Below are 14,867 nucleotides of genomic sequence, written 5' to 3'. Positions count from 1 at the left end.
AGAAGAAGCTTGCCCTGTGCACCATCAGCAGGCTCCAGGCCAGCAATCTCCCTGGCTAGATACTGAGTATTCACCTGGTTCCATGGAAGTTCTTTGAAGAACCAGAGCTTCCAGCCTGGGATGAGGGCTTAGCACCTATATTATATTTCCATATTAAAAATGCCCATTCTGTGTCTGGCCTGATAGCCTACTGGTTAAGGTAGCAAGATCCCATATGGCTGACTGTGGTCAAATTCTGGTCCAGTGACCTGAAGAACAGACCAGGTACATATTCATGTGTACCTCAGATCCTGACAAGGTGGAGAAATGGAGAAGGGATTGTGGTATGACCAGGCCCCACTAGGGGTGCTTTCTCTCTCTCTCTGGCAAGCACATATAACCTCTGGCAATTAAAAAAAAAAAAAAAGTCCATTTCTGGATGAAAGGGGTCCTATTAGAAAATCTGAGGCTGGAGCCAGCACATAGCATGGTAGTTAAGGCACTGGACTCTCACATGGCCAACTGTGGTTCAAGACTGGAACCTGCCAGCTTGCAAATCATGCTGGGTGTGCGTGCATGCATGCCCAAAATCTCAAGAGGAGACTGGAGGGGATAGGGATTGTAGCATGGCCATCCTCCTGAGGGATAATTTCTTCCTTTTTTTCTCTCAGTCTCTCCCCTGTAAGTATAATTTCTTCCTTTTTTTCTCTCAGTCTCTCTCCTGTAAGTACATAGACCCTATGACAAAAAAAAAAAAGCTGAGACAAAAATTTTCTCTCACAGTCTTAGCACTTGGCTCCATAATGCTGCTCCAACATTTGTTTCATCGTGGCCTGTGAGACCAGAGATAAAAGCAGGGCAGGGACACTAACTGGTATAAATGTGGGAGAAGAACAAAGAGAGGAGGTTGATTCAGACAGGTGCAGAGTTCTTCACACAACCCTCTTGGAGATAAAATGCTCAGTATCCTGCTCTCAGAGTGAAAGTACTACTTTTCCAGAGAAAAGACTATTGGAGTAACATTTTTAGGCCTTCTGTTCATCCCCTACTTGCTTCTTCCTACGTGAGGAGGCAAAAAGGCCCATCTCTTGTGCTCCACGGGATATGAAGCAGGCCACAGTCCCTGAAGCTGCCCAAGCAAGTGCGCTTCAAGATTCTCCTGCACACTCACACAGACCTCAAGTTCTCAGTTACTTTGGGATGGTTGTAAAGGGGCAGTGTGAATCTCACTTGACCCAGATCCAAGCTGTGTCTGTCAGCGCAGTATATTAAAAACACACGGCTTCTTGGAGCTAATAGTTCTGACATTTTATTTTCATTTTCCTATGTCACCTTGTTCCTATTTGCTTAAGAACGTAAAGGGGGAAGTAATGACTAGTAGTTATCGCTAACCCTGCAACAACTAATCTTCCAGTGTTCCACCAATTCAACCAAAATACTCTGCTCAGCAGCATTCAGGGGCTTCACTTAGGGGAGATACAGTTTTCACTGTGAATAAAGACCTCGTCGTTTCCTCCCAAGAAGGTTCCAAAGGAGAAATATAAAGATAAAATATATAATGAGTTCCATTGTCTTGAACTCATTTGGGTGAATGAAATCATCAGCTTTATAGTATGAGGCTACCGCAAAGATAAGGTCCTTGGTTAACATACCTGGAGTTGACAGAAAAAGAAAGCCTGGTGCAGAGAAAGGAGAGAGAAAGCCCAACTATACAAGTGCTCGGTGCAAATACCAGCTTAGAGAGAGAAGGAAGAAGCAGGAAGCAGCAGGTGGGAAAGGGCTGTGAGCACCAGTAAAAACTGAAGGCCCACCCTGGTGCCTGAAGTTATGCTCAGAGACAGCCCAAGGCCCAGACTTCCCAGTCCAGGTATCTTAGTAGCAGAGGAATCTAAGAATGATGCTATAAAAGCAGTGATGAATTAGAAATAGACATGAAAAGTGTGGAACCAGGGTCAGAGAAGACCAAAAGGATCAGTACAAAAATGAAAAGAGAATCTTCTTTGGGTCTTGGTACAAATGTTAACTGCAGAGATCCAACCTTTGTATTAGTCAATGCCAACGTTTATGTGTCCTTAGTAAGGGAAATGCAAACAAGGTGTCTAGGAATCATTTATTTTTATTTTTTGAGAGGTTTTTGCTATAGGGTGCGTGCGCTCACCAGAAAGACAGAGAGAGACACAGAGACAGAAAGTGAGAAATCAGCCCCCAGGGAGGATGGCCACACTGCAATCCCTTCTCCTCCATTCTCCTCTCGGGATCTTGGGCACACACACATACATGGGCACACACACATACATGCCTGGTGTGAGTCTAAGCCACCAGGTCCTGGACTCAAACAGTGGTCAACTACATGGGAGTCTAGCAACATAGCCATTATGCCAACTGCTGGTCCCTGTTATTGAGTAACTTCTTAACATGGTCCACAAGACTGCATGATGCGACGTCTCCAGGTCCATCTGTCTCACTCGCACCTCCATTATCCGTAGGGTTCTGTCTCTTAGTGGATATTTCTCATTCTTACCACAAAATATACTAATGCTCAGAACACAGTCGAAGCCTACAAAGTCACTATTTTTTAGAAGACCCAAACATTTTTGCTTCCACTAATTGAATTGTATGCTCACTAAACAATATATTGTGTTTGCAAACCTATTTATGTGAATTATGCTATAATCTTAATTACAGAATTTAATCTAATATTTGATGAACCACTGAAACATGGGTAGGAAAACTGTTGCTGTTTCTTTGGAAACCATGAACATCTTCAGTAATGGCAAGCTAATTTTAAAAACCAATGCTCTTGCTATTGGGTTTAGGCAAGTGAATATTTTAAAACTGAGAAAATATAATAGAGAGGGTCTGGACTCTGGTAACTTCACAAGTATCTCCATGTTGCTGCCCAAGTTTACACTAAGTGCAGTAGAAAGAGTAGACAGGGTATTGATGCAAGAAAGGGAGTAAGGAGCTATCAGCAGACCCCCAAAATCAAAGAAAAGCTTTTGTCCTAGGTTCAATGGGTAGTAAATAGATATACATGTGTATGTCTTAAGTTAAAATAAAAAATGTTAAACTATGTATGCATCATATTAAATGATTTCCTTACTTTACCTTTCAGATTTATAGACTGGGTTCCAATTGCATTGGATAAGAGAATCTCTCCTCTACTGGCGACTCTCCAACTATCTCATCTTGGATGCTTGTACATACGCTATTTCCTCTGACTGGCATGCCCTCCTCACCTTGCGAGTTTTGGCAAACTCTTACTGCCTCAAAAGTGAGCAAGAGATCTTGGCTTCAGGGAAGACTTCTCTGACTCTCCCTGGTCCTTTGAGCTGGAACTCTCTCTGGGATTCTACTGCCCTCAGTAAGGTCCTCCATTGTGCTCTTATCTCTACACTACTGTCTGTCTCTCACTGGACTGGGAGTTCCCGAAGAACAGGGTTGCTGTCTATAATCTCTGGGTTTCCTGTATTAGCACAGGCAGGTAAGTTGAATAAGGGAAAGAATAAAGGAATGAATGAGTGAGGCAGGGTGCATTCCAAAGGACAAAGGACAGAATATTATGAGGTGAAGAGACCCAGCCTCAGTGGTGCAGTCAGTAGAGTACTGAACTACAGTGCTGGAAGTCACATGGCCGACTGTGGGTTCAGATCGTTGGCCTGATGAACCTGAAACATGCTAAGCACCTGTGTGTCTGAGGTCCGGATGAGATGGAGGGCTATGGGTAGGGTGATTGTGGTGTGACGAGACCCTATGAAGGGTGCTTTTCTCTTTCTCTCTCTCTTGCGTGTACGTGCTCTTTATGGTGAATCAAATAAATTTTTAAAAAAGAAAAATGTAGGTGGGAAGAAGTGACCATGAACCTTTCTCCAGATGGTGTGCACCCTCACCAGAGAGAGGAAGAGAAAAGAGACAGAGACTGAGAGAGAAAACATCCCTTAATGGGGCATGGTCATCTTGAGATCCTTGTCCCAGCATCCTCTTTCCTGTCAGGATTTTGGGCATGCATGCACATACATCTGTTGTGTTTTTCAAGCTGCTGGGGTTAGAAGTCAAATCACTGTCGGCCAAGTGTAATCTGACTTCTTATGCGCAATGCTTAATTGACATGCTATGGGGCCAGCCCCTTAGGAATTTCTTTAGCAAGCTTTTTTTTTTTTTTTGAGATATTTTTGCTATAGGGCGCGTGCGCTCGCCAGACAGACAAAGAGAGACAGAGAGACAGAAAGCGAGAAATCACCCCCCAGGGGGGATGGTCACCCCGCAATCCCTTCTCCTCCATTCTCCTCTCGGGATCTTGGGCACATACGCACACGCGCCCGGCGTGAGTTTTAAGCCACCGGGTTCAGGACACGAACCGCGGTCGACTACGTGGGTGTCCAGCAACATAGCCATTACGCTAACTGCTGGTTTCCCTAGCCCCTTAGGAATTTCTGAGAACATTCAAAACTGGAAGAACCTCTGTTGAAGGTTGAGGTAGGGAGGGTCCCAAGGAGATGAAAACAGTAAGGGAGATACATAGAAGACACTGCCCTAGAACAGACTGACATCTCCAGGTGTCTATTAAGGATGACATTCTGGCTAGAGAAGCCAGATCCAGCAGGGTCTGGTGGGTGTAGCAGATGAAATGGGCCCCCAACAGGGAGCTTCCTTTGGACTGCGAGGGCTGGGTCTCACCTGAGAGGATGAAGGTGCCGCTATCCTTGCTCACTACCTCCCACGGGGGGCTGCGGAGCATCTGCCTCTTGGAGCGCTCAGAGGCTGGGGGCTCGTAGTGTACGTGCAGGATGAAGTTGAGTAGGCGCAGCTGTCGCCCTTCCCAGTAGCGCTGCAGCCGCCGGAGTGTCTCTTGGGCATGAATCCGTTCATTTTCACACTGCCAGACCTGGAAGAGCAGGGTCTCAGGACTAGGACTGGATAAGGGCTCAGGAGATTGCCCTGGAACTAGGTCTTGAGGAACAGGTCTGAGGCAGAGCTCAAGAGCCTGGGCTTGGAGAAGTGGAAGTCACCAAGGCGAAGTGGGAGTGGGACCACTGGGTTTCAAAGAGAGGCCATCAGTGACGCCTAACTACTTAGACCCATGGCCACTGCCATTAAACTCACCGCCTTCTGGGGCCAGCAGGTGGTGCAGGGGTTTAGGGTGCTGGACTCCCATATGGCCGACTGTGGTTCGAGTCCTAGATCTGGTGGTTTGCTTTTTCACTTTCTCTTTCTCTCTCTCTCTGTTCCTCTCTGGTCAAATTAAAATAGATAGATAGATAGATAGATAGATAGATGGATAGATAGATAGATAGATAGACAGATAAAGTTAAAATAAAAAATAATTCTTTAAAAAGAAAGTCCCTCCCTTCTAAGGTGGAGGGTCCAGCTGAGCAGATAATACCTCAGCCAGCTCATGCGTTTTGGGAACAAGGTGAGTGTCAGGGGACATCTAACATACTGTGTGCCCACAGCTTCAGAGTTACCATTCATTCATTTCCTTCCCACTGGTGGTGGTGAGGGACACATTCTCAGTTTGCAAGTCTGGAATCACCTATCAAGCCCCCGTCTGGAGATTCAAGGAGACCATGTCTACCCCCTCTGGAAGGTCACCAGCATGCCAACATCCACTGCCCCCTTGTCTCAGGGGCTGCTGGGCCTTGACTGGCTCTATTATAGGTTCTGGACTTCAAACACCTCCCTCCCCTGCTCCCATAGGCCCCACCTGGTTGATTCGATCTGCAAACTCCAGCAGTGGACAACTGAACAGCTGGCCCAGTGTCAGGAGTTCCATGTTGGGGAGATTGTCCAACCCTAGGGCTGGGGGAAGAGAGAAGTCAGAGCAACACCTGGTGTGTGGCAAAGCCCAGTGCAGCGCCCAGGGCCCTGTCCTACCCCAAGTCCATGCCCAGTCCAAGGCTGAGAGCCTAGCCCAGCTCAGACCCCAGACAGCAGATCTCAGAGCACAGCAGAGCCAAGAGCTCAGGACCCATGGGTCAAAGCACAACTCACTCCAGCCCAAGCCCAAACCTCCTCAGCCGAAGACCCTGCATGGTAGTGAGGGAGGTAAAATTTTTATCCCTGTTGGGGAAAAAGGTTATGGTATGGGGGAAGGGTAGGAAGTGACCTGGGCAGGCAAGGTATTTCCTCAGAAGCAGCCTGGGGCTGACTTGTTGCATTCCTTTAATCCCTGTATCCTTCCCTCCCTCTGACTCTACCCAAACACACCTCGCAGGAGGGGTTGGCAATTGGGATTCTGCAGCTGGAGGCTGCCCAGCTTGGTAAGCAGCGGCAGGTAGCTGCGAAACTCCTCCAGCATGCGCATGCAGCGTTGCAGCACTGGGCTGTGCAGCCCCAGGGTGGTGCTCATCCGCGCTGCCTCTGTCAGCCAGCCTTCTGTCTTCTCCTGGGCCATGGCCAGACTGAACTGCAGGGAGAAGGGCTCACTGTCAGCTAGACACCCTTCCCCATCCCTACTCTGCTCCCTCGGACCCAGGCAAGAGCTCCAAGGAAAGGCGACAGCACCTTAGCAAAAGCCATGCACTTCCACTCGCTGAGGTTTTCCGAGATAACTCGGTACAGGTGCCAGATGCGCTGCTGCTGCAGGATAGGCCGGGTCCCACAGATTGGCAAGGACACAGGACTCTCATCCCCTGTGGGAAAGGGTGTACTGGAACCTGGGCTGTTTTGGGTAGGGGGTTGGGAGAATAGTCAACCAACAGTCCATAATGACAGAAGCCAGGGTCCAAAAAGTGGAAGAGGGAGAGAGGGAGGGGGAGTTCAAAATTGTTTAGCTCAACAGCGGAGGTGGGGTGAACCCATGGGTCCGTTACCAAGGAAAGGATGAGAGAGCTGAGAGAACATGCTGGCAGGGAAAGGGAAGGGTTCCTTTTGTAGCAATCTCCATTCTACTCCAGCCCAGCTACACTAGACTCCACTGTTGCTCAGGTGCTCCAAGTTCCCTCCTGCTAAGGGTCTTGATCAGCAGTTTATTCTTTTCTTTCTTTTTTTTTTTCTTTTTCTTTTTTTTGAAGAGGTTTTTGCTATAGGGCACGTGTGCTCACCAGACAGACAGAGATAGACAGAGAGACAGAAAGCGAGAAATCACCCCCCAGGGTGATGGCCACACTGCAATCCCTTCTCCTCCATTCTCCTCTCGGGATCTTGGGCACGCACGCACACACGCACCTGGCGTGAGTTTTAAGCCACCGGATCCAGGACGCGAACCACGGTCGACTACATGGGAGTCCAGCAACATAGCCATTACGCTAACTGCTGGTCCCAGCAGTTTATTCTTTCTGGAACACTCTTCTCTCAGAGCCACAATTCATGCCCTCACCAACTTCAAGTCCTCGCTCAATGTCACCTTCTTTATGAAGCCTATGCATACTCTTTCATTACAAATTGCCTTTTAGGGGCCAGCAGGTGGTATGGTGGTTAAGAGCCCTGGACTCCCACATGGCCAACCACAGTTCAAGTCCTGGACCTGGTGGCTTGCTTTCTCATTTTCCTTCTCTCTCTCACTCTGTCTCTCTCTGGTCAAATTTAAATAAATAAATACATAAATAAAGGTAAATAAAATAATTACTAAAAAAAAAAAAAGTTGCCTTTTAGGACCAGCAAGTGGTGTGGTGGTTAAGGTGCTAGATGACCACATGGCTGACCATGGTTGAAGTCCTAGACCTAGGAGCCTGAAAATCATGTCGAGTGAGTGTGCGTGTGGGCAGAAAATCCAGAGAGAAGAATGGAGGAACAGGCCATCCCTACTGTGGGAAGTGATTTCTCACTTTTCCTCTCTCTCTGTCTCTCTTCAGTGAGTACATGTGCCCTATGGCAAAAAAAATTTTTTTAAATTGTTATCTACCCTCCCTGGCATTCTTAACCCTTCCTACTCAACTAAAAATTTTCCTTTTTCTTTAGTTTTTCTATGGGGCACATGTGCTCCCTGGAGAGAGACAGAGAGAGGGAAAGTATGAAATCACCCCTTAGACAGGATGGCCACACTGCAATCCCTTCTCTTCCATTCTCCTCTCAGGATTTTGGGCATGCATGCACACATGCCTGGCATTTTTTCAATCTTCTGGGTCCAGGACTTGAACCAGGCAGTTAGCCATGTGGGACCTAGCTGCCTTAACCACCATGCAGTCTGCTGGCTCAGTATATTTTTTCCTATACTAACATATACTACAGGATCTAGTTACATTGTATGTTTATCATTTATAGTCCTTCTCCCTCATCAAGAATGTTGGGTTCATTAGCAAAGGGGTGTTAGTTGTTCATTGAGTACCTTAGGCCTGGTATACAGTGGGTACTCAGTAGGTATGTGTTAAACGAATTAGTGAATGAATTCTCAGCCTTAGGTCAAGTTCAGCAGTAGGAATGTGAAAGAAGACCTGGCCCACATAGAGGGATCTAAGGGGTAGATGGTGAACTAGCAGCTGTAACTGCCTCTAACAATTATCCCCTCCCTCCATCTCATACAATAAACTACTCCATTAGTTCTTTTCTTTTTTAAAAAAAAAATTGTCTAGATTTATTTAATTTTATTTATTCATTCAAGTTTTCTAATTTGACCAGAGAGAGACACACACAGAGAAGGAAAGTGAGAAAGCAAGTCACCATGACTTGAACTGTGGTCGGCCATGTGGGAGTGTCCAGTGCCTTAACCACCATGCCTCCTGCTGGTCTCTCTATTAATTCTTCACCAAGTATTTATAATCAGTTGTGAGCTATATGTCACAACTAATTTGTATAATTATAGTTCTGAGATTTACAATTTGCTTAAAAGATATCAGACCACAATCAAGGTTATTGCTATAATTTTGTCATTCTCATTTACTTGAATTCCAGCACACTTTCTTGAGTGGGAGAAAAAGTGGTAGTTACACCCAGATGCTGGAAATCAGAAAACTTGTTTGTTATCTGTTATGGATATTCAGAATATTAGAAAGCTGAGAATCACTAGGCTGTCAGAGCTCTGGTCTGACAAAAAGTAAAATGACAGTAAATCTAAGCTCTTCTTAGCTTTTTTTGTCTGAACTCAAATGATCTGGTGAGAGACTCATATAATACTTGATGGTTGTCTCAACATCAAATATTAGACAACAACAACAACAACAAAACCAAAAACCTTCCTTTAAGAAAGAGCACACAAGATATCTCCAAATACATGAAAAGATAAAGACAGACTTCAGGATTAAGAACAAATATCCTGGGACCAGCAGATGGCATTATGGTATGTCACTGGACTTCCACATAGTCAACTGCGGTTTGAATCCATGACCCGGCAGCTTAAAGCACCAGGCACATGCACATGTGTACCCAAAAAATCCCAAGAGGAGAATGGAAGAGAAGGGACTATGGCATGGCCCTCTCCCTGAGGGTGGGGAGGGTGATTTCTTGCTTTCTGTCTCTCTGTCTCTCCAGTGAGCACATATACCCTATAGCAAAAACCTCTCTTTAAAAAAAAGAAAAAAAAAAAAAAGACAAGCTCATGATTTTCACCTAGAACTCAGAGGAAAAAAATTTTTAAAATGAGAAATAGTGAAGAATATAAAAGAAATGGAGAGATGGAGCAGGCCCAGCACACGCATAAGAATTCTAGGAGACCAGAGCAAATAAAAGAACCATAATCAAGCAGTTGAAAAAAAGTATTACCTACAAAAAATCAAATTGGGAGCCAGCAGATGGCATTGTGGTTAAGGCACTGGACTCCCAGTGGCTGACCGCAGTTTGAGTCCCAGATCTGGTGGCTTGATTTCTCTCTCTCTCTTTCTCTGTCTCTCTGTAGTGTGTGCACATGCTGTGTAGCAAATTTTTAAAAATTGTAATAATAAATAAAATTAAATTATTATTTAAAAAAAATCAGATCAATATCAGATTGTCCACAATGCTGAATATCAGAAGACAATGATTCAATAGATCTAAGTGTGATGAAAAATTTTGTGACTTCGGAATTTGTAGCTGAGCTGTGATATGAGGGCATTGTAAAGCCATTCTCAGCATATGAGGACTCAAATATTTTTATACCTCTAATTCCCTTAGGAAAAAAGTACTCAAAGATATACTCTAAGGACAGTGCTGTAGCCTAGTGGTCAAGGGAGCCAGATCCCACATGGCCAGCCATAGCCTGAATCCCAACTTGAAAAACATGCTGGGCATGTGTGCTGCATGCCCCCAGTTCCAAGAGGGTGGAGAAGATATTGTAGCATGACCACACCCCAATGGGGGATGCTGTCTCTCTTTCCTGCTCTCTCTCTGGAGAGTGCATGTGGCCTTTGACAAGAAAGAAAGAAAGAAGGAAGGAAGGAAGGAAGGAAGGAAGGAAGGAAAGAATGAAAGAAAGAAAGAGAAAAGAAGGAAAAGGAAAGAAAAGAAGAAAGGAAAAGAAAAGATTCTATCCATATAGGGAAGAAAATATGTAAATAATAAAAAGATGTGACTTTTTAAAAATGGCAACAAGTAAACAAAACCAGTAGATCTCATATGTCAAAATAGTTGTTAACATGGTTATAAAGCAAAACAAACGTAAAACGTAATGATTAAAAATAGAAGACACATAGAAAAAAGGGGGTAGTTATTAATCAGCTATATCTAAAATCCTAGATTATTTTATAAAAATCGGGAGTTTGGTGAGAGGATGGGGATGGAAGAAGGAAGTAGCAATGCTGTAGGGTCTCCTGGGCCTGCTCCACAGGGCCCAAGTCCCCTACTCAGCTTTTTCACAAATATCTTTAACCTTGGGAAAGGTCAAGGTCTGTGGGCCATGTCAGAGTATGGGCTTGAAGATGGTTCCAGAATGTCCTCCACCTCCATCTGGCCAAATGACCCTAGGATTGGGATGCTCACAGACAGTAGGAGTTGGTAGTTGGCTATGGGACAACTCAGAAACAATGTGCTCCTTTGAGGGACACAGGTCTTCATGTGCACAAAGTCTTCATGTGCAGAGGGAAACCAGCCTACCTGAATCATTGTAAGAAAGGGTTGAAACCAATAGCTCTGTCCTGGTCTCTTCCAGTGGGCTATGAGGTATCCACACCACCACACTGGAAGCAGTGTCTACTGAGTATTCATGACCTATTCTTATTTGAGGCCTGCTGCCTGGCGTAGGACTATTGAATATGGGTACATGAAGGCTAAATCCTGCAATGAGGGCTGCTCAGGCATTTAACCCCATCACCCCAGAACATTCCAATGAAATATTCACCTGTTTGCTTTTCCTACCAGACTGCAAGCCTTCTAGATCCCTAGCCTAAGCACAACACCTGACATTCCCACATGTGATGGTTTTGTCCCTTAGCTTTGATTTCTCAAAGAAACCAGTGGAGATATAGGTATGTGACTCAACCGCGGTTTGAGTCCATGACCTGGCAGCTTAAAGCTCACACCAGGTGCATGTACATGTGTACCAAAAAAATTCCAAGAGGAGAATGGAGGAGAAGGGACTATGGCATGGCCATCTCCCTGGGGGCTTGCTTGGAATCACATAGACACAGGACCCTGAGTCCCATCCCTTATCCCAGTTGGAGGGCCCATTTCAGGGTGAGGTGGCAGGCAGGGGTCCTCAGTACCAGTGAAGGTAGTGTAGGTATGGTGCAGCTCTTTGAGGTGGCCGACGGTGTTCTGAAACTGAAGCTCCAGAGAGAGGAGCTGGCGCTCGGTGCTCCTCTGCTCTTGTGTGGGATCCATGAAGGGACCTGATACGGTCTTCTCAAGCAGGCTTTCTAGCTCCGTCAGTGCTGCCACCATCAGCTGCTGGAGCTTGGGCACGATGGCATGCCGCTTGCTGAGCAGGAACTCAGAGGCCTGGCTTTTCTCAAACTGAAATGCTTCCCACACATCCAACAGCTGTGGGGCAAGCAGAGGGCATCAGAGTAGATGTGGCTGTGGGGACGAGGCCCCGGGAGGAATGGGTGACTCCCCCATTGCCCTCCTACCGCAATGTCCAGTGCCTCATTCTCAGCAGTGAAGATCCCAAAGTGGTTGCGGATGAGTTCATGGAGTGACCGTACGTATTCCACTCGCTCCTCCAGCTTGGTGTACTGTTCGTTGGCCTCATTCAACTGCAGGGCTACAGCATGAGACCAGCGGCCCCACACCCCCCGTGCACCCCACTGGGCCCATCCCTTAGAGGCATTCCCGCCTTCTGGAATGGAGGATGCAGACACTGCTGTAGCATTTAACCAACTGGGATTGGGGTAATCTGGGATTGGATCCCAGCATTCTCCAAAAGTTCTCACCCACCAGGCCATTACTACCCTGATGACAGGGCAACATATTCCTGTCTGAATGATTGTCCCAGAGAGCAGAACCACATCTCTGAAAGCAAGACCTCATCTCTCTCATCATTCTAGAACCTCTCCTGACATGAGAAAACAGAGGACCAGGTAAACAGGAAGAGAACTAGGAGGAGCAGATTATATATGTGAGCATGGGTTTACGAGAATCAAGCCAGAATCAACACCTTCAGACAGTGTGCTAGACTTCTAAGCAGGAAGGGCCCTAGAGAAGATGGGAAGGCTGGAAGGGGAGAGCTCACCTTCTGGGAGCACTGTGCAATGGCATGGATGTCCGAGTTGATGGTCTGGAAGACCTGCATAAAGTCTGTGAACTGTGTCATTAGCTGCTGACTGCGGCTACAGCACTCGTCCTGCACCTGTGCAAGGATGTCCTTCCTTATGCTGTCCAGTCTGGATTCTGGGGATAGGGGAGTCAGGTGTAAGTATGCACGAAGAAGAGGGGGGACTGGGGGACTATAGTGGGCCTGGAGTGAGGATAGGCTGAAGGGGAAGCCAGACCTCACTCATTGAATGCTTATGGGACCTCTGCTCAGTGTCCAGCCAGCTGCTATACACAGGGCCTGTGCTCTGCATCAGTAGAAGAGTGAATCGATGGGACACAGAGCTTGCCTACTCTCAGAAGCTTACAATATGATGATGGAGACAGTACTGAGAAAACATAAACCAGTGTGCTATATCCCTTGTGAGAACCCAGGAGCCCTGAATCTGCCATAGCAAAGGGAGAGGGGACCTGAGAAAGCTGGGAAAGGCCTCTTCACCGAAGGGGATGTTAGAAGTGGACATGTTGAGTAATTAAAGTTCTAACTGCATGGAACAGCGTGTGTAAAGGCATTGAAATGACATGTTCAATGGGACCAGCAGATGCATAGTGATTCTATTACTGGACTCCTACACTGTTGGTCATGGTTTGAGTCCTGGACCAAGCAGCTTAAAATTCATGCTGGGCATGAGCATGTGTATGTGCATGTATGCCCAAGATCCTGAGAGGAGAATGAAGGACAAGAGATTGTGGTGTGGCCATCCCCCCGGGGGATAATTTATTGCTTTCTGTCTCTCTGTCTCTCCAGTGAGCACATGCACCCTATAGCAAAAATCTCTTTTTCAAACAAAAAGAAGTAATTTGTTCATAAATAGCAGAATGCCCTATCAGAGATGAAAGCATTCTGTTCTGGAATCTTCTATTTTATTTTTTAAACAGGGTCTTACTATGTCACGATCCTCTTGTCACAGTCTCCCAGCTGGGACTACAGGTTTACACTACTGTACCTGGATTTTGAGGTGGGCTGGGAATAGAACCTGGGCCTCCTAAGGGCCCTTGACCTGCCAAGCAGCAGCATCTACCAGCACACGCTACTGCAGCTGGGCCTGTTTTTGGAGTTTTACCACCTCCGCTCTGGTAGGAGAGGCGCCGAGAAGAGGATTAAAGGAAAGACGCTCTCAACCTAGAAGATGACCCTGGAAGCTGCCCTTGGTGGTATGAATGGCTTCACTGTCCCGGAGGGCAGGAATATACCCATGTAATATGTCGTCAAATCTAAGATGCTGCTAACTGTATGGAGCACCGTTATTTTATATACCACTAAAAAAGAAAACAACAATGTCATTTAAACTTTGACGTGACATTATTCACAAGACATTAGTTAAGCTCAGAAATGTTAAAATATTCACAGAGCCACACAATACCATACAGAAAGGAGGAACATCACCAGACACAATACAGACTGCTTACTATATACCAGATAATACCCCAATTCCTTTACCTGTACTAACCCACTTATCCTCACAGATTCCCTTTGACGTAAATATGAGGGGACTTAAAAATATTTACAGAAAAATGGAATTAAAGTACAAGTTTATTTTGGGATAAAATAATTTGGAATATATGAGTTTTTTTCATAATATGTATTTTCCATGCACTTTTTAAGACCCCATGTACTGGGACCAGCAGTTAGCATAATGGCTATGTCGATGAACTCCCATGTAGTCGACCGCAGTTCAAGTCCTGGACCCGGTGGCTTAAACTCACACCGGCGCATGTGCGTGTATACCCAAGATCCTGAGAGGAGAATGGAGGAGAAGGGATTGCGGCATGGCCATCCCCCCCGGGGGTGATTTCTCGCTTTCTGTCTCTCTGGCGAGCACACGCACCCTATAGCAAAAACCTCTCTCAAAACAAAACAAAACAAAGCAAAACAAAACAAAAATCATGTACTATTGTCCTTATTTTGCCAATAAACAAACTGAGGCTCAGAGAGGTTAAGTAACTTGATCAACATCACAGAGTGACAGAAGGATTCAAACTCAGACAGTCTGGTTCTATTCCATTATATTTCATGTTATAAACAGAAGCGAAAAATATTTTATATATTATGTATATGTAATATACATAATGTTATATATGATATATATCTAATGTTATGTGCAAAGTAAAACAGTCTAACTCCTATTAGCATCTTTGCACGTAGAAAGTAGAATAGTGAGTTCAAAGGCAGATAATTAAGATATATTGGTTATTCACTTTTAGAGCTTTAGAGGAAGTAACCAAGGAGTTGGGGCATGAAGAGCTGAGACTTAGAAAGCCTAGCAAGAGGGAACCTACCGAAGAGCATT

At 45.7% G+C, this 14,867-nt stretch overlaps 1 protein-coding gene across 1 annotated transcript in view; it reads right to left on the bottom strand.

The window, feature by feature from the left end:
* Window positions 1–14,867, bottom strand: part of DNHD1 (dynein heavy chain domain 1) — an 80,616-nt gene that overhangs the window by 27,235 nt on the left and 38,514 nt on the right. Inside the window, 7 exon segments of the mRNA XM_006162022.3 lie at window positions 4,657–4,864; window positions 5,684–5,778; window positions 6,187–6,385; window positions 6,484–6,611; window positions 11,529–11,894; window positions 11,897–12,020; window positions 12,497–12,654. Of these exon segments, the coding sequence (XP_006162084.2) occupies window positions 4,657–4,864; window positions 5,684–5,778; window positions 6,187–6,385; window positions 6,484–6,611; window positions 11,529–11,894; window positions 11,897–12,020; window positions 12,497–12,654 (1,278 nt within the window).

Source organism: Tupaia chinensis, unplaced genomic scaffold (assembly GCF_000334495.1).
Source record: "Tupaia chinensis unplaced genomic scaffold, TupChi_1.0 Scaffold139491_1, whole genome shotgun sequence".
Taxonomy (NCBI): Eukaryota; Metazoa; Chordata; class Mammalia; order Scandentia; family Tupaiidae; genus Tupaia; species Tupaia belangeri.
The sequence above is the reverse complement of the archived record's forward strand: the minus strand, read 5'-3'. Positions and strand labels throughout refer to the sequence as shown.